Below are 19,307 nucleotides of genomic sequence, written 5' to 3'. Positions count from 1 at the left end.
TCCACTAGAAGTAAACAAGGAAGTTTCCTAGAGAACTAACAATTATTCTCTGAAAGTTGACAACCCCTTTAAGCAAATCGCGTCTTGCTGTCACTTCATATGGTATGTTATATCTCGCCCATCGGCAGAACTGGAGGACCTGCAGAGGAGCCGGTGCTGGTGCTCTGGTTGTGCAGGTGATGTGGGAGAAGGTAGAAGCTGGTGGCCAAGTTTCCCCTGCAGGCAAATACCTTTATTCTCACCCTGCAGAGCAGAATCTACAACAAGGGTTTGTACGACTGAATATAGGCCCCAGTATGACCGACTTGTGTCACATAATCTCCACACGGGGCAAATCCTCCCTTGATAGGAGGACAGTTATCTGGAGAGATAAGGTCACAAGTCCCACCTTCTCCTAGGTGAACACCAAGCAGTAGCCAATGATGAATAAATACATATATTTACTGTTATATTACACAGGAGAGGGTGGTACATGTCATCCCTGCTGGGTAAGAGGGATTGTAGAGAAATAACCTGGCATGCAAGTGATAACACAGAGCACGGTTGATCTTGTTACCCCACAATAAATGAGACCCATGTGGTCAGAACAGACCTATTACTGCCCCCTAGTGGTGTGGATGTTTTGGAGAAGAAACGCCCCATTAGTATGACAATACAGTATAAAAAACCCAAAGCCTGTTTATTTGTTCACCCCCCCCCTCCTCCTCCTCAGGGGTCAGCATCTTCTCGTATATGGTGTAATAGCCGGCACTGACCACTGTGCACAGCAAGGTCTGAAATAGGAAGAAGTACTTTAGCCTCATCATGGCCGGCCTGTAGAGGTTTATGCAGAAGCGGAACAGGTCATTAGGCAGTGGCCTCTTGTCGTACCTGAGAGACAGAGAGAGAAACGGGAAGTTATATCCCCGAAATGTGGATTTTAGGTGTTAGTTTCATTGTCTCCCCCCCCCCCCCCCCCCCCCCAACTACAAGATGGTGTCGGGGTCCGACAAGACCAGTCATCTGCTGCTCCAGCAGAGTTCAGCTTTAGTCTCCTCCATTTGGCGCTTGATGTTCTGTACGTCATATGTCAGTTAAAGGGATTGGCCACGTTACCTCAAGTTTTTTTGTAGTGTGCGTAAAACATGAGGGAAAGTGGACTACCCCTTTAAGGATGTATGGAACAGGCCCACTCCATACATAGGGGTGTTAGCCGCATTGTGCCCATGGTTATCCATGCCAGCACTGATCATGGGTGTTCACTCCTCAAGCGCCGCCATGAATCTGACATCATCGGATGGCGCCAACGAGTTACTATGACAGCCAGGACCCTTACCAAGGGTTCCATAACTGTCGTAGCAGCTTCTGATATTTACAGGCTCTTTTACAGACCCAGCAATTTTACAATACACTGCAAAACCGTTGTACTGAAGTTTATTGTATTATGTTCACATAACTAGAGATACAGTTAAAAAAAAAAAAAAAAAACTTGAAAAATTTTTTTATAAAAAAAAGGACCAAAAAGTTCATATCGCCCATCTTTCCCTAGGCCGCAAATAAACAAATATGTTAGGAATTGGCGCGGCCCAAAAGTTCCGATATCCACCATTTTTTTAAAATGATTTTGCACCAAAAAGTGATGAAAGGGTCGTACAATCCCCAAAATAGTAGCAATGAATAAGTCCTTCAAAAAAAAAATAAAAATAGAGCCTATAGGAATATGGCGCAATTTGTATGGGTATTGTTGGTCTGCTACATGGATAAACTTACTTGATAAAGTATGCCGTGCTGACCAATGCAGCCAAGGAGGCGGAGCCCAGACCCCCGACAATGCCTCCAATGGCGGTACCACGCAAGGTGTTACATAGAGAACAATTCATCTTGCCTGTGAGGGGAGGGAGAATTAACCATTAAAATACATCAGACATCACACTTAATATTCCTGTGTAGTGAGAACATTCACACTGTACGAGTAGGACAAAAAATAAACCCTATTATAGGGGTAGTACTAGGTCTTACTGGATGGGTTTATATGGAAACACTGGCACTACTGACTTCAATGAGATGGAGCTGCAGTACCTGCCACTGCCTATAGACTAGAGTGGCGCTGTTTGTGGTTTTAATGTTACCAGTGGGAGTCCAGAAGACTTTTATCACTTTGTTATATCATGGGGAATTTACTTAAACACACATTTCAGGAGAGTTTCCAGAGTCTCAGCTAAGGGATGAGCTGCACTCGCTGATTTATATGGAGTATCTGATGATTTACCAGCCATGATGGCGTCAGGTATAGCGATCTTATAAAGGATCGTGGTCTGGAACAACGGGAGGGTGGACACGATGAGGGAGGATATTATGTAGCCCCGTCTGATCTTCAGGGTCTGTCTGAATACTGTATTACACACCAGTCCAGAGGTTGAGGCACTTAAACCAATCAGGAGACTTCCATACTGGAAATATTTCCTACAAGGACAAAAAAAATGATAAAATAATTCATGCAGCTATTTAGAAGGCAATGTACAGGTAAAACACTATAGTCACAGGTTTTACATAAGTGGAAAAATTATGGCTGTAGCCACCACTAGGGGGAGCTCACGATGAACAAGGTTTATATAACCTCACAGTTTAAAATTAAAACTGTGTCTTCAGTAAACTTCCCCCTAGTGGCAGCTGGGGTAATCTCATGCAACTCTATGGAAAGCAAGGGATTTGGAGAGTTAAGGGGATATGAACATCTGATACAAAAACCCATAATGCTATATAAATTATTGAAAACAACAAAACTTAATGTCATGAATCACCAAATGTAGCTTAATTAGTTTACTCTTAAAACTTTAATGGGCTTTCTAAATTAGGTGGGGTTATCTTCAATATAGCAGACACAGGATACTACAACTCACATGAGCCCTCAGTTCTCATAGCTCCTCCCTCTATACTGTACTCCAAAACTACTAAAATTGAGAAAAGCGATTCATTTTCCATTTAGGGTGCAGTCACAGAGTGCATGTCTGGTGCGATTACTGGCGTCCCCCCTATATCACCATGACCTTCCATGTGCTGATTACCTCATTGTACATGATCATCTAGTCCCCTCCATCATACAGTCACATGTAAGAACACCCACTCTCCTCCTATTAAAGGTTCTGCCCAATATTTGGCATGGCTGCTTTTTTCCTACAAACAGCGCCGCACCTCACTATGTTGTGTGCTGGTATTGCAGTTCACTTGTGGAAAACTTAATGTAACTGAGCTGCAAAACCACATATGGTAGGAAGAAGACAACCCCTTTAAATCCACCAACAAATAAAGTAATAAAAAAATCACCTGCCCAGTACCATGTAAATGCATCCCTCCTATCCCCTCAGAATCCTAACATGCAGTTCCATGTAATTGTATCCCTCCTGTCCCCCAGCCTCCTAACATGCAGTCCCATGTAACTGTATCCCTCCTGTCCCAAGTCTCCTAACATGCAGTCCCATGTAATTGTATCCATCCTGTCCCCCAGCCTCCTAACATGCAGTCCCATGTAATTGTATCCCTCCTGTCCCTGACCCTTATAACATGCAGTCCCATGTAATTGCATCCATCCTGTCCCCTAGCCTCCTAACATGCAGTTCCATGTAATTGCATCCCTCCTGTCCCCCAGCCTCCTAACACACAGTCCCCTGTAATTCCATCCCTCCTGCCCCCCAGCCTCCTAACATGCAGTTCCATGTAATTGTATCCCTCCTGTCCGGCAGCCTCCTAACACAGTCCCTTGTAATTGCATCCCTCCTGCCCCCAGCCTCCTAACATGCAGCCCCATGTAATTGCATCCCTCCTGCCCCCAGCCTCCTAACACGCAGTCCCATGTAAATGCATCCCTCCTGCTCCCAGCCTCCTAACACGCAGTCCCATGTAATTGCATCCCTCCTGTCCCAAGCCTCCTAACATGCAGCCCCATGTAATTGCATCTCTTCTGCCCCCCAGCCTCCTAACATGCAGCCCCATGTAATTGCATCTCTTCTGCCCCCCAGCCTCCTAACATGCAGCCCCATGTAATTGCATCTCTTCTGCCCCCCAGCCTCCTAACATGCAGCCCCATGTAATTGCATCCCTCCTGTCCCCCAGCCTCCTAACATGCAGCCCCATGTAATTCCATCCCTTCTGTCCCTCAGCCTCCTAACATGCAGCTCCATGTAATTTCATCCCTCCTGTCCCCCAGCCTCCTAACATGCAGCCCCATGTAATTTCATCCCTCCTGTCCCTGAGCCACCTAACATGCAGCTCCATGTAATTGTATCCCTCCTGTCCCCCAGCCTCCTAACATGCAGTCCCATGTAATTGCATCCCTCCTGTCCCCCAGCCTCCTAACATGCAGTCCCATGTAATTGCATCCCTCCTGTCCCCCAGCCTCCTAACATGCAGCTCCATGTAATTCCATCCCTCAGCCTCCTAACATGCAGCTCCATGTAATTCCATCCCTCCTGTCCCTCAGCCTCCTAACATGCAGCTCCATGTAATTCCATCCCTCCTGTCCCTCAGCCTCCTAACATGCAGCCCCATGTAATTGCATCCCTCCTGTCCCTCAGCCTCCTAACATGCAGCCCCATGTAATTGCATCCCTTCTGACCCCCAGCCTCCTAACATGCAGCTCCATGTAATTCCATCCCTCCTGTCCCCTGGCCTCCTAACAGTCCCATGTAAATACATTGTGCCTATTCCTGGAATACCCCATTGAGGACAACCTTAGATTAAAACTGAAATTAAATCATTAACTTTTTAGCCGGGATATTCCCACTCCCTCATCTGTAAAACTGAACCCCAAAAATTCCTAAAATTATTGATAAAAAAACAATTGATTTTTCATTAAGGGTGCGGTCACACAGTGCGGTTTGCATCCGTTTTTATTAATTACTGGATGTGTAAGCAGCCGTGTTTATATTTCTACAGCCGCTTACACTGCCAGAAATGAAGGAAAGTGGATTCAAACCAGCCAAACACACGGTAACAGGTAAAAACGCATCCTCTTTTGGCAATTTTTCCTCTTCCTTCCTCTGAAACTCTACTAAGCAAGATGGACATACACTCACCGGCCACTTTATTAGGTACACCATGCTAGTAACGGGTTGGACCCCCTTTTGCCTTCAGAACTGCCTCAATTCTTCGTGGCATAGATACAACAAGGTGCTGGAAGCTCCTCAGAGATTTTGCTCCATATTGACATGATGGCATCACACAGTTGCCGCAGATTTGTCGGCTGCACATCCATGATGCGAATCTCCCGTTCCACCACATCCCAAAGATGCTCTATTGGATTGAGATCTGGTGACTGTGGAGGCCATTTGTGTCCAGTGACCTCATTGTCATGTTCAAGAAACCAGTCTGAGATGATTCCAGCTTTATGACATGGCGCATTATCCTGCTGAAAGTAGCCATCAGATGTTACAGGGCACATTGTGCTCATAAAGGGATGGACATGGGCAGCAACAATACTCAGGTAGGCTGTGGCGTTGTACCAAGGGGCCCAAAGAGTGCCAAGAAAATATTCCCCACACCATGACACCACCACCACCAGCCTGAACCGCTGATACAAGGCAGGATGGATCCATGCTTTCATGTTGTTGACGCCAAATTCTGACCCTACCATCCGAATGTCGCAGCAGAAATCGAGACTCATCAGGCAACGTTTTTCCAATCTTCTACTGTCCAATTTCGATGAGCTTGTGCAAATTGTAGCCTCAGTTTCCTGTTCTTAGCTGAAAGGAGTGGCACCCGGTGTGGTCTTCTGCTGCTGTAGCCCATCTGCCTCAAAGTTCGACGTACTGTGCGTTCAGAGATGCTCTTCTGCCTACCTTGGTTGTAACGGGTATCGATTTGAGTCACTGTTGCCTTTCTATCAGCTCGAACCAGTCTGCCCATTCTCCTCTGACCTCTGGCATCAACAAGGCATTTCCGCCCACAGAACTGCCACTCACTGGATGTTTTTTCTTTTTCGGACCATTCTCTGTAAACCCTAGAGATGGTTGTGCGTGAAAATCCCAGTAGATCAGCAGTTTCTGAAATACTCAGACCGGCCCTTCTGGCACAAACAACCATGCCACGTTCAAAGGCCTCAAATCACCTTTCTTCCCCATACTGATGCTTGGTTTGAACTGCAGGAGATTGTCTTGACCATGTCTACATGCCTAAATGCACTGAGTTGCCGCCATGTGATTGGCTGATTAGAAATTAAGTGTTAACGAGCAATTGGACAGGTGTACCTAATAAAGTGGCCGGTGAGTGTATATCACTCAATGAGCCTAAAATAGGGTAAAACTTCTAGAAATACACAACCCAACACTAGATCCAAAACTGTAGAAAATTCAAAGGGAGTATTTTGTATAAATACAGGAAACTAGTTGATACTCACTGGTGAACTGCAGGAAGTTGTGTGAATCTCACTTTTAAGAACTTTTCAAACTCACTTTCTTCACGCTGTACAACTCCCATTGTGACCCAATTATGATCGGTCGACTGACATGTGATATAAACCTGTAACATACAACATAGGCAGAGATTAATCACCGAAAATGAAAAATGAAAGCTGACAGATTCTCTATATACTACACCACACAAAAGAGCTGACACATCCTCTATATACTACACCACACAGGAGAGCTGACAGATCCTCTACATACTACACCACACAGGAGAGATTATACATCCTCTATATACTACACCACACAGGAGAGCTGACACATCCTCTATATACTACACCACACAGGAGAGCTGACAGATCCTCTACATACTACACCACACAGGAGAGATTATACATCCTCTATATACTACACCACACAGGAGAGCTGACACATCCTCTATATACTACACCACACAGGAGAGCCGACACATCCTCTATATACTACACCACACAGGAGAGCCGACACATCCTCTATATACTACACCACACAGGAGAGCCGACACATCCTCTATATACTACACCACACAGGAGAGCCGACACATCCTCTATATACTACACCACACAGGAGAGCCGACACATCCTCTACATACTACACCACACAGGAGAGATTATACATCCTCTATATACTACACCACATAGGAGAGCTGACACATCCTCTATATACTACACCACACAGGAGAGCCGACACATCCTCTATATACTACACCACACAGGAGAGCCAACACATCCTCTATATACTACACCACACAGGAGAGCCGACACATCCTCTACATACTACACCACACAGGAGAGATTATACATCCTCTACATACTACACCACATAGGAGAGCTGACACATCCTCTATATACTACACCACACAGGAGAGCCGACACATCCTCTATATACTACACCACACAGGAGAGCCGACACATCCTCTATATACTACACCACACAGGAGAGCCGACACATCCTCTATATACTACACCACACAGGAGAGCCGACACATCCTCTACATACTACACCACACAGGAGAGATTATACATCCTCTACATACTACACCACACAGGAGAGATTATACATCCTCTATATACTACACCACACAGGAGAGCCGACACATCCTCTATATACTACACCACACAGGAGGGCTGACACATCCTCTATATACTACACCACACAGAAGAGCCGACACATCCTCTATATACTACACCACACAGGAGAGCCGACACATCCTCTATATACTACACCACACAGGAGAGCCGACACATCCTCTATATACTCCACCACACAGGAGAGCCGACACATCCTCTATATACTCCACCACACAGGAGAGCCGACACATCCTCTATATACTCCACCACACAGGAGAGCCGACACATCCTCTATATACTACACCACACAGGAGAGCCGACACATCCTCTATATACTACACCACACAGGAGAGCCGACACATCCTCTATATACTACACCACACAGGAGAGCCGACACATCCTCTATATACTACACCACACAGGAGAGCCGACACATCCTCTATATACTACACCACACAGGAGAGCCGACACATCCTCTATATACTACACCACACAGGAGAGCCGACACATCCTCTATATACTACACCACACAGGAGAGCCGACACATCCTCTATATACTACACCACACAGGAGAGCCGACACATCCTCTATATACTACACCACACAGGAGAGCCGACACATCCTCTATATACTACACCACACAGGAGAGCCGACACATCCTCTATATACTACACCACACAGGAGAGCCGACACATCCTCTATATACTACACCACACAGGAGAGCCGACACATCCTCGATATACTACACCACACAGGAGAGCTGACACATCCTCTATATACTACACCACACAGGAGAGCTGACACATCCTCTATATACTACACCACACAGGAGAGCTGACACATCCTCTATATACTACACCACACAGGACAGCCGACACATCCTCTATATACTACACCACACAGGAGGGCTGACACATCCTCTATATACTACACCACACAGAAGAGCTGACACATCCTCTATATACTACACCACACAGGAGAGCTGACACATCCTCTATATACTACACCAAACAGGAGAGCTGACACATCCTCTATATACTACACCACACAGGAGAGCTGACACATCCTCTATATACTACACCACACAGGAGCGCGCACACAGCCTCTATATACTACACCACACAGGAGAGCGCACACATCCTCTATATACTACACCACACAGGAGAGCTGACACATCCTCTATATACTACAGCACACAGCATAGGTGACACATCCTCTATATACTACACCACACAGGAGAGCTGACACATCCTCTATATACTACACCACACAGGAGAGCTGACACATCCTCTATATACTACACCACACAGGAGAGCGCACACATCCTCTATATACTACACCACACAGGGGAGCGCACACATCCTCTTTATGCTACACCACACTGGAGAGCTAAAGCACAAGATGGTTTAGTGGCCTTTTCCACAAATCAATAGCTCTTAGGATGTAAAAAAACAACTTTGTTTAGTAAATTATTTATTAAATTATTTTATATTGTTCCCTTATGAAGAATGGCTGGACTATTCTACAACCTCTTGTGTCAACCCCTCATCCTCATAGACTGTAAGCTCTTGTGTCACCCCCTCATCCTCATAGACTGTAAGCTCTTGTGAGCAGGGCCCTCACTCCTACTGTTCCATATGACTGTTCTTTGTAATGTAATATAGTTGTATATGTCCCCTATGATTTGTAAAGTGCTACGGAATTTGATGGCGCTATATAAATAAAGATTATTATTATATTATTATTATTATTTGCCTATTATCTTAACCAGCAGCTTCTTTGCTATAACCTTCAGATTACCTTATTGCTGCAATGGTTGCTTCCTCTCCCTGTGCTGACAAGCGCAGAGAACATACCAACTGTTTGCAGATGTTGACCCCGAGACTAGAACCCAGGTCCCCAGAGCTGCAAGGCTGTAATGCTAACCACTAAGCCACCGTGCCGCCCACTAGTAGTATAAAAAAATTCTACAGACTCCTGGGAGGGGAGGGGCTGCTGCTCCCTGCTCAGAAAGGAAGAGGTCATGTGACAGAGCTCTCTGTGTGTATGTAGCAGAGCTGGATGTGTTCTGAATAGTGATGGGAATTCCGGCTCTTCTTAGTGAGCTGACTCATTAGGCTCCGCTCACTAAGAAGAGCCGGCTGTTCTGGCTCCTGGACGGCTCCCTATTAAAAATATAATAGGGAGCCGCAGGCCAATCAGGCGCTACGTACCACTCCACTTTTAACCCGATATTATCGGGTTAAAGGGGGGTGTGGTGAGGCATTTTGAGGCTCACGTCATTCACTAGAATGGCGGTCACCATATATATTCTGCTTCTACTGTACATGTCCCCTGCTCCTCCATGTGATGGAAGGTGCCAGGCTGTCACCATATACATCCTGTATGCGCACTGTGCACTATTCAGTGGATGTACTTGTGGGAAACTAAATGTATTTAATGCAAAAGGCAGAAAACACAAAGCATCATGGGATCTGTGGGCAAGCTATCTGGCCTCAGCTTGAGGGTATAGACTGACAGACATTACTCCCTGCCCACTTCACCTCTAGTGAGCAAGACTTTTGTCAAACAATTTCAGAACAGAAAATGCCAGAACTTTGGAAAGAAAAGGACGAGCAGCACAAAGGAGGAATCAGATATAATAATTTGGTAAAATCATTATAACTTTACAATGAAAAAAAAAAAAATTTTAATGAAATTTTGTTTTGTTTTTACTCCACTGGAAAAAGATTAGTGCGACGTCTGTATATAACGTTGTCAGATGAAAGAATAGAAATGAGGGCCCTGCTCTCAAGAGCTTCTAGTACAGACGAACACTCGACTTACATACGACCCCTAGTTACAAACGGACCTCTGGATGTTGGTAAGTTACTGTACTTTAGCCCCAGGCTACAATAAACAGCTGTAACAGTTATCACAGGCGTCTGTAATGAAGATTTATAGTTAATATTGATTCTTATGACAACCCAACATTTTTAAAATCCAATTGTCACAGAGACCAAAAAAGTTCTGGCTGGGATTACAATGATAAAATATACAGTTCCGACTTACATACAAATTCAGCTTAAGAACAAACCTACAGACCCTATCTTGTATGTAACCCGGGGACTGCCTGTATATGAGGATAAAGGGGGGGGTGACAGAAGGTTGACAGTGCTTGTAAAAAGGTCCAACCATTCTTTAACTATTTATTTTTTATATGGACATATCCTCCAAGCTAGTAAATTTACAGCCTTGTAGAAGAGTACATCACATTCCATCTCCATTCTCCGTGACACAAGCCTATATATCCATCACATGGTGTTGTTTTTCTTTTTTTTACTCAATAATAAATTAGAGAATCCTAGAGACCATGGGGTAGATTTATCATGTTCCCGGCGTCCCTACAGGCCAGCTGCGCAGCGTTTATTTCTACCACAGGTTCTACCTGGACTAGAAATTTGCGCAGAAGGTGAACCTTTAGTTATAAATATTTTCCTGCTGCAGCCCATTCCCTTGCTGGCTGCGCCCTCTGTACCGCCACTCTAAGCCACCTTGGCATTGAGATGTTGTTAAGTGGGAAATATTCGCAATTGGTTCGCTAGCGACGGCAATTATTTTAGGGCCTCTACAACAGTTTTCTGGCATAGACAAATGTGCCCCCACGGTTGTGCCTGTGTGATTCTTCACATGCACATTTTGGGGGAAATCAATCGGGTGTCAGATATGATAAAGGCCATGCCCGTCCAGGCTTAGGCCTCTTGACGTATCCAATGGACGGCTGGACAAAACTATGCCAGTTCCAACCTGACATAGTTTTGCGTAAAAACCTGCAAACAAAAAGTGCGCAGGCACGAGGCAGGAACATCTGTGTCCATCCACTCTGCTGGTGGCCACTCCCCTTCATACCCCCCTCCATGCCCACATGGCATGAAGGTGGCATAGTCACAATAACTGTGCACAAGAATTTGGTATATATTATATATAAATTGGAGCAGAGAGCAATACATTCATAGTAGCACACGGGTTTTAGTGTGCAATCCAAAACACTGTATTTTACTCTCCCTAGGGTACCAGTAAACTAAGGGGTCTGATTTGACCTACCATATACTGCAATACTTCTTGCTAGTGATCTGTAACAGTGTGCCACTGGTACACTGTTACGGATCAGCAGAAATGACAGGCCCTGGTGTCTCCTATAGACAGCCCCACACACACGTGTTACCTGAGATATGCAGCAAACACCAGGACTGTGTAGAGAGGGTTCAGCCTGCATACTTTCTTAACAGCCTTGTTATGTACTATTACATCACAGGCCATTAAAGGGTAACATGAGATAAAATAAATGAATAAATAATGCTGAATGAACCTGTCACCATCAATATTCATAGAATCTGGAGTCTGCAGGGTAACCCGTTTAATGGTATCAAGTGATGAAGGAGGAGAAAAAAAAAAGCGGAGGTTACTACACAAAGCTCCTAATTGTGATAAGCTCGCCATAAGACACAGGTTTTTAGGGCATGTTTTTCTTCTGATGGCAGAGCTGCAAAAACAAGATTGCATGACATTTTATAATTCAGCAGCAGGTGCTCGGATATGTTATCGCACCTCAGCGCCAATGTCAACACCCAAGATCAAAATAGCTCAGACCCCTTTATTATACAACACAGTGTTTAATCATGGACTACTGCATCTAAGTGACTTCAGAGGGAATGTGCTCCGACCAGTGTCCCACTATTACCTCTGGCACCCAAAGGCAGCGATTGTGGGTGGCTGATGATGTCACACAGGAGCTGGATGGCCTAATAGATTGGCTGACATTATATACGTAGTGCAGTGTTAAGTGATCGCCTCTCCATGTTCCTTTATGGGAAGTCAAGGGTTAGTTTGGGGTCACTATTATATCTCTAGTATCTGCAATGTCAGCGTGTCAGTGATTTGCCTAAATCCAGTCCCATCTATTACAATGTAATCTATATAATATAGCTATTACAACCATTTAATGACAGGCAGGGGCTCATAGTAACCAATGTCTAGGAAAAGCTAATGTATTACTTTGTGAGATATAATTGTCCTGTACTGTGGTATATACTAAGTCTATGTCGTCTCCGATCTCACCGTACACTGGCGCTCCCGATGTTCACCTTCACCCCCGTGCGTCCATGGGCGCCGCCATCTTGCGCGTCACGTGACGCGAGGGGGCCCGAGTCACGTGGCGCGCGCAGGCGCCCTGGGACCCGCCTGAGCTGCAGCCTGTGTGCACTGTGTGGAGTGTGAGTGCACCTGACATGACCTGCTGAGCTCTGTGCGGTGACAGCAGCGCCCCCTGCAGTCATGTGTGAGCCTGCTCACTGCCCTGGTGGCTGGGGTGGGCTGCTCTGCTTCCTAAAAATCCTGGCACAGCCTGGAAACCCCAGAGCCCTGTAGGCACCCAGTGGGAGGGTGACTGGCAGTAGTGCAGGGAGAAGGGGGCTGCCTGGTATTGGGTTGCACCCCCAGGGGGCATCCTCAGCACCTGCCATTCGCAGCATTCAAATTTTTTGAAAAAAAAAAGGGAAAAAAAAAAGTTTCGGAGCTTCCCAGATGGCATCGTCTCTTCTTCCTACTATGCAGAATTTTTTGCTTGATCCGATAATCGTCTAATGACTCGTCTGCCCGACAGCTGATGGAAAATCACCCAGAATCTCCAGATACATTTTATTTTCATTTTATTTTAAATTTATTTTTCAATATTTCCTAATATTCCGTGAACCGTATATTTTCCACAAAAAAATTTTTTTTTGCGCAATTTCTTTGATATTTTTGACATTTTTGCACCTGGACGTCTTCTCCTGTTTGTAGGAATTTTAACTTTTTTCCTTCTTTAAGTATAAAAGCCGAAGAGAATGCCAGTGAAGAGGAAAGGTGGGCACTTCTTATTATTATTTCTATTATTTTTATAAATATGTTTATTAATAAATAAATTATAAATAATTAAATTATAAATAAATGATATTTTTTAAATAATAATTCACATTTTGCTATTCTTGTAATAAACATGATTTTCTAATGAATGTTATATTTTTTTTATTATTATATTTATTATATTATTTATTTATTATACTATTTATTATATTGTTATTATTACAATGATATTTGTATTAAACTAGACTTTAATGCTTTAATTTATCATTTAATTATGACTAATTACGGTACTTTATATTCAATATTTTAGTAAAATTAAGTATAATAATGTGTATGTCGTCTTTCTTTAATAATATTGATGATTATTCTAGTATTTGATTTGCTTCATTTTTAAAAAAAATTTAGATTACACTGCAAATTAATTAAATAATTTATTATTTATTAATGTATAAATGATTATTTTGTATTATTATTCTTTTTTATTTATTTTATTTTTTTATTATTATATTTTTTATTAATATTCATTAATAAATCATTAATTAATGTAACTGTTCTTTTATGCCCCCCACCCCCACTAAAATTGCAGAATTGATTGTAGACAATGATAATTTATTATAAAATATTATGTTCTTTTCTTTTTTAAATATATATATATATAAAAATATAAAATGTAAAATATACAATTGTTGTGCTTTTCTACTTTTTTATTTTAAATATGAAAGTATGTTTTAAATTCGTGTCATATGGTTATTATTTTGTATATTTTTTGTATAAAAATGTAAAGTTCATGCCAAAAGTAAACCTTCATCCCATCCCTCACTGTCATTGTCATGTTTTTTTCTGTGTCTGTCTATCATATGTATACAGTGATCAGGGGACGTGTGGGTCTGATTTCTTGTATCCATTACATTACTAACTCACAGTTACATTTATGTCACAAATAACATATATGACCCCATTCATCAGATCCTAAAAAAAAATCAAAGACCAGACCCCTAATAATTACAGACCACCGTACAGTTCACATAAACTACGGCTATCCACACACAAAATCCCAAAAATATACAGATCACTCCTCAGACTTCTCAAATTTGAATACTGACCGTACCCTGTATGAGCGAAAACAGATCCTGTATATATATAGCATGTTATGCAGCAAGAGAAGCAGAGCTTCTTTTACATGTACAATATGCTCAGCTCCTCTTGCTCTATAACATGCTGCCTGCAGATAGGACACTATATATAATCTGTTCAGCTCCTCCTGCTCTATAACATGCTGCCTGCAGATAGGACACTATATACAGTATAATCTGTTCAGCTCCTCCTGCTCTAAAACATGCTGCCTGCAGATAGGACACTATATATAATCTGTTCAGCTCCTCCTGCTCTTTAACATGCTGCCTGCAGATAGGACACTATATATAATCTGTTCAGCTCCTCCTGCTCTATAACATGCTGCCTGCAGATAGGACACTATATACAGTATAATCTGTTCAGCTCCTCCTGCTCTTTAACATGCTGCCTGCAGATAGGACACTATATATAATCTGTTCAGCTCCTCCTGCTCTTTAACATGCTGCCTGCAGATAGGACACTATATATAATCTGTTCAGCTCCTCCTGCTCTATAACATGCTGCCTGCAGATAGGACACTATATATAATCTGTTCAGCTCCTCCTGCTCTATAACATGCTGCCTGCAGATAGGACACTATATATAATCTGTTCAGCTCCTCCTGCTCTATAACATGCTGCCTGCAGATAGGACACTATATATAATCTGTTCAGCTCCTCCTGCTCTATAACATGCTGCCTGCAGATAGGACACTATATATAATCTGTTCAGCTCCTCCTGCTCTATAACATGCTGCCTGCAGATAGGACACTATATATAATCTGTTCAGCTCCTCCTGCTCTATAACATGCTGCCTGCAGATAGGACACTATATACAATTTGTGCAGCTTCTCTTGCTCTATAACATATTTATCATATGGTGCCACATTTCGTGGCACAGGCTATAGGTAGTATACAGGAACGCCCAGAAACGGCCACAGGGAAAATAGTCACAATTCCTTGTGGCAGGAATTGAGATTATTTCAGGGCCAAAAACAAGCCCTGATAAATCTGCCCCTAGGTATTGGTTATTCAGATGATACCACCGCCCAGTGCATCAACCCAACATTTTTTTATACCATTTGTGACAGTCAAATAATGGTGATTATTTTTAACAGTAAACTTTTAGCTCGCTCAGGCGGGTGAAGATGTATTTTAGCATTCACTCTTTTTTGGTAAAAAAAAAAAATCATACAATAACATTTATCTACTAACCTCATTATTGAGATGAACCCAACTGAATGGGGAGTGTCGCTTTAACATTCGTTATCTTCGGTTCCATAGACCCAGGTTCTAGTTCTAAAGATGAGACTCTCAGGGGGTCATTTACTAAGGGCCCGATTCGCGTTTTCCCGACGTGTTACTCGGATATTTCCGATTTGCGCCGATTGTACCTGAATTGCCCCGGGATTTTGGCGCACGCGATCGGATTGTGGCGCATCGGCGCTGGCATGCACGCAACGGAAATCGGGGGGCATGGCCGAACGAAAACCCGACGTATTCGGAAAAACCACCGCATTTAAAAACCGAAATTGTGTCGCTTGGGACGTGCTTACCTTCACCTGGTCCAGCTCGGTGTATTCCGGTGCGTTCAGTTGATTTTCAGTGCAGCAGCGCCACCTGGTGGACGGCGGAGGAACTACCTTCATAAATCCCGTCCGGACCCGAATCCTGTTCAGAGAACGCGCCGCTGGATCGCAAATGGACCGGGTAAGTAAATCTGTCCCTCAGTCTTCTAAATGCATCAGGGACTAGAGAAATTTGCCCATTTCACTGCCCATGTTTCTTGCCTTATAGCACAGGGGGGGCAAGAGACATGATAACATGCGGAAAAGTTCCTGTATTAGAGGTTACAGGTCACTGTGATAGGCTATGATTGATAAAATGGATAAAGATATGAAGTTTCTGTATCCTCCACTCCACTAGAGGACACTGTACTGGACAATGATAGATTATGATTGATAAAATGGATGATATCATGAAGAAAAGTTCCTGGATCTCCTTCCAGGGTCCATTAGTGGCAACATGAAGGAAAGGTGACATGAAGAAAAGTTCCTGTATTAGAGGTTACAGGTCACTGTGATAGGCTATGATTGATAAAATGGATAAAGATATGAAGTTTCTGTATCCTCCACTCCACTAGAGGACACTGTACTGGACAATGATAGATTATGATTGATAAAATGGATGATATCATGAAGAAAAGTTTCTGGATCTCCTTCCAGGGTCCATTAGTGGCAACATGAAGGAAAGGTAACATGAAGAAAAGTTCCTGTATTCGAGGTTACAGGTCACTGTGATAGTCTATGATCGAATGAAAGTTTCCCCCCATTAGAGATTACAGGAGGCTGTAAAAGAGGAAAGAGATGACAGAATTCACCCCCACGGGATCAGTAAAATACTATTGTATGCGCATTTATTGGTATATACTACCCCCTATACCAGTGACGGCGAACCTTTTAGAGACCGAGTGCCCAAACTGTAACCAAAATCCACTTATTTACCGCAAAGTGCCAACATTGCATTTTAAGCAGAAACCTATTGCTACCTGCTCACCAACATTGTCAATTGTATCAATTGTATCGGCCCCTTGAGGCCACTAATACAGTTGAAAGAGAGAGGGCACATTCAGACTATCATTGTAGCTTCTCACCAGGGTGTCTCTGTACAGTAAGAATGAAGGGTCCAGTAGGATGACCTCCAAAGATAATGCAGTTCTATCAACACTTTCTCACTTTTCACGCAGTTCCAAACAGCCAATCAAGTGTCGCTTTAAAATAGCGCTGATTGCAGCATCTCTTAAATTGCTCGGGTCTGCAGGAAGATCCGGTTGATTTGGTCCTGTTTGGTGAGCTCTGTCTTGGGGTCAATGGCCTGAGTGCCCACAGAAAGGGCTCTGAGTGCCACCTCTGGCACCCGTGCCATAGGTTCGCCATCACTGCCCTATACCCTTATATGTGAGAATATAAATTCATATTGGAAAAGTGTAGGGGAGCCAAGAAGGGTGATATCATGAAGAAAAGTTCCTGGATCTTATCTTATGGTTTATTAGTGACTGTAAAGGAAGAAGACAACAATAACTAGCAGTTGTGAGTAAGAAGAGTGATAACATGCGGAAAAGTTCCTGTATTAGAGGTTACAGGTCACTGTGATAGGATATGATTGATAAAATGGATAAAGATATGAAGTTTCTGTATCCTCCACTCCACTAGAGGACACTGTACTGGACAGTGACAGATTATGATTGATAAAATGGATGATATCATGAAGAAAAGTTCCTGGATCTTCCTCCAGGGTCCATTAGAGGTTGTGAAGGAAGAAGATGATAACTGGCAGTGATAGGTAAGAGGAGCGATAACATGAAGAAAAGTTCCTGTATTAGAGGTTACAGGTCTCTGTTATAGTCTGTGTTTGATAAAATGGATGATATTACAGGCAATCCCCGGGTTACGTACAAGATAGGGTCCGGAGGTTTGTTCTTAAGTTGAATTTGTATGTAAGTCTAAACTGTATATTTTATAATTGTAGTTCCAGACCAAAATTTTTTTTTTTGCCCCAGTGACAATTGGAGTTTCAACATTTTTTGCTGTAATTGGACCAAGAATTATCAATAAAGCTTCATTACAGACACCTAATAATCCAGAACTGAATCAAATCCCTGTTAGAGAGCCAAATCTAATGGTGCTACACACATGTAAAAAGTACATGTGTCAAGTAGCTATGAAAATAATAAAAATAGAAAAATAGGCGGCACTCCAATGTTGTGTTTTGGAGTGCCGCCTATTTTTCTATTTTTATTGACTGTGGGGCCTAGCCTGCCCGTTTGAGCGTGCACCCACCAGGATTTGTTAAGCAGTGCCGCTGAGAATCTTTTCTTTTTTCTATGAAAATAATAGATACTTTATTAGAATACAAAACAGGAAACCCAAATGGACAGACAATATAAGACCAATTAAAACACGAAAAAGCAGGTCAACTGCTTTCGTGACAAAACGTAGAAGGTGATGTCATGCAATAGTGACTAACTACCTGCAACAGGACCCCCCAGGACACACCACAAAAGTTGTATTCATAAATCACAAGTGTACTCCAGTAGCAGCAGAGATGAACTATACAATGCAGGGATATAATACACGAGGACCAGGTGTAACCAAAATAACAACAAATTGCCACCTAGGGCAAGTAGTATGTGAAGCAGTCCCCACAAAGCCAACAAGTGGCAAAAATAATGGATGTCCCACTGAGGATCCAGATGGAACATGTGATCCACACTGCTGCATACGAGACTGGAAACCAAATATTACCAGAGTGTAGTGGAGGTCCGGAGGGAGCCCTGGCATTGTGATTTATGAATACAACTTTTGTGTCCTGGGGGGTCCTGTTGCAGGTAGTTAGTCACTATTGCATGACATCACCTGCTACGTTTTGTCACGAAAGCAGTTGACCTGCTTTTTCGTGTTTTAATTGGTTTTATATTGTCTGTCCATTTGAGTTTCCTGTTTTGTATTCTAATAAAGTATCTATTATTTTCATATTTTCATAGCTACTTGACACATGTTTTTCTTGCTCATTGTTCTCATTACAGACACATTACAGCTGATCATTGCAGTCTGGGACTTAAGTAACATCAGGAGACTTCACCAGAGGTCACAGGGGGCAGAGGGGTCCGTCTTTTACTAGGGGTCGTCTGTAAGTCAGGTGTTCTTAAGTAGTGGGCCGTCTGTATAAAAAAAAGTTTCTCTATCGTCCTTCCCCATTAGAGTTTACAGGAGGATGCGGAGGGAAAAGATGACAGAATTTCCCCCCATGGGATCAGTAAAGTACT

The 19,307-nt window shown here is 43.1% G+C and overlaps 2 protein-coding genes across 4 annotated transcripts in view; one reads left to right on the top strand and one right to left on the bottom strand.

Annotated features, from left to right (window-relative positions):
* Positions 1–414: 414 nt before the first annotated feature.
* On the bottom strand, positions 415–12,727 carry LOC140117366 (transmembrane protein 126A-like). Of its 2 annotated transcripts, none has more exons than XM_072134013.1 (5): positions 12,584–12,727; positions 6,371–6,492; positions 2,249–2,442; positions 1,750–1,864; positions 415–870 (listed from the first exon to the last, which is right to left on the bottom strand). In XM_072134013.1, the coding sequence occupies exons 2-5, from the start codon at positions 6,448–6,450 to the stop codon at positions 642–644; spliced, it is 618 nt and encodes a 205-aa protein (XP_071990114.1). In that variant the 5' UTR covers positions 6,451–6,492; positions 12,584–12,727; the 3' UTR covers positions 415–641. The 2 variants fall into 2 exon arrangements, with proteins under 2 accessions (XP_071990114.1, XP_071990115.1); XM_072134014.1 differs by having other exon boundaries at positions 12,589–12,671.
* Positions 12,717–19,307, top strand: part of DLG2 (discs large MAGUK scaffold protein 2) — an 860,202-nt gene continuing 853,611 nt past the window's right edge. Inside the window, exon 1 of one of the 2 annotated variants that reach the window (XM_072134001.1) lies at positions 12,717–13,369. In XM_072134001.1, the coding sequence (XP_071990102.1) occupies positions 13,351–13,369 (19 nt within the window). In that variant the 5' untranslated portion in view covers positions 12,717–13,350. The remainder of the gene's footprint in view (positions 13,370–19,307) is intronic. The other variant, XM_072134002.1, reaches the window with a different exon arrangement.

Source organism: Engystomops pustulosus, chromosome 2 (assembly GCF_040894005.1).
Source record: "Engystomops pustulosus chromosome 2, aEngPut4.maternal, whole genome shotgun sequence".
Classification (NCBI taxonomy): domain Eukaryota; kingdom Metazoa; phylum Chordata; class Amphibia; order Anura; family Leptodactylidae; genus Engystomops; species Engystomops pustulosus.
The sequence above is the reverse complement of the archived record's forward strand: the minus strand, read 5'-3'. Positions and strand labels throughout refer to the sequence as shown.

Excerpts from the sequence above, each read along its gene's own strand:
- LOC140117366 (XM_072134013.1), bottom strand. The coding sequence starts at position 6,450 with ATGGGAGTTGTACAGCGTGAAGAAAGTGAGTTTGAAAAGTTCTTAAAA. Across the intron at positions 2,443-6,370 it reads CAACTTCCTGCAGTTCACCA|GAAATATTTCCAGTATGGAA; the intron begins GTGAGTATCAAC and ends TTGTCCTTGTAG. Across the intron at positions 1,865-2,248 it reads ACCTGACGCCATCATGGCTG|GCAAGATGAATTGTTCTCTA; the intron begins GTAAATCATCAG and ends CTCCCCTCACAG.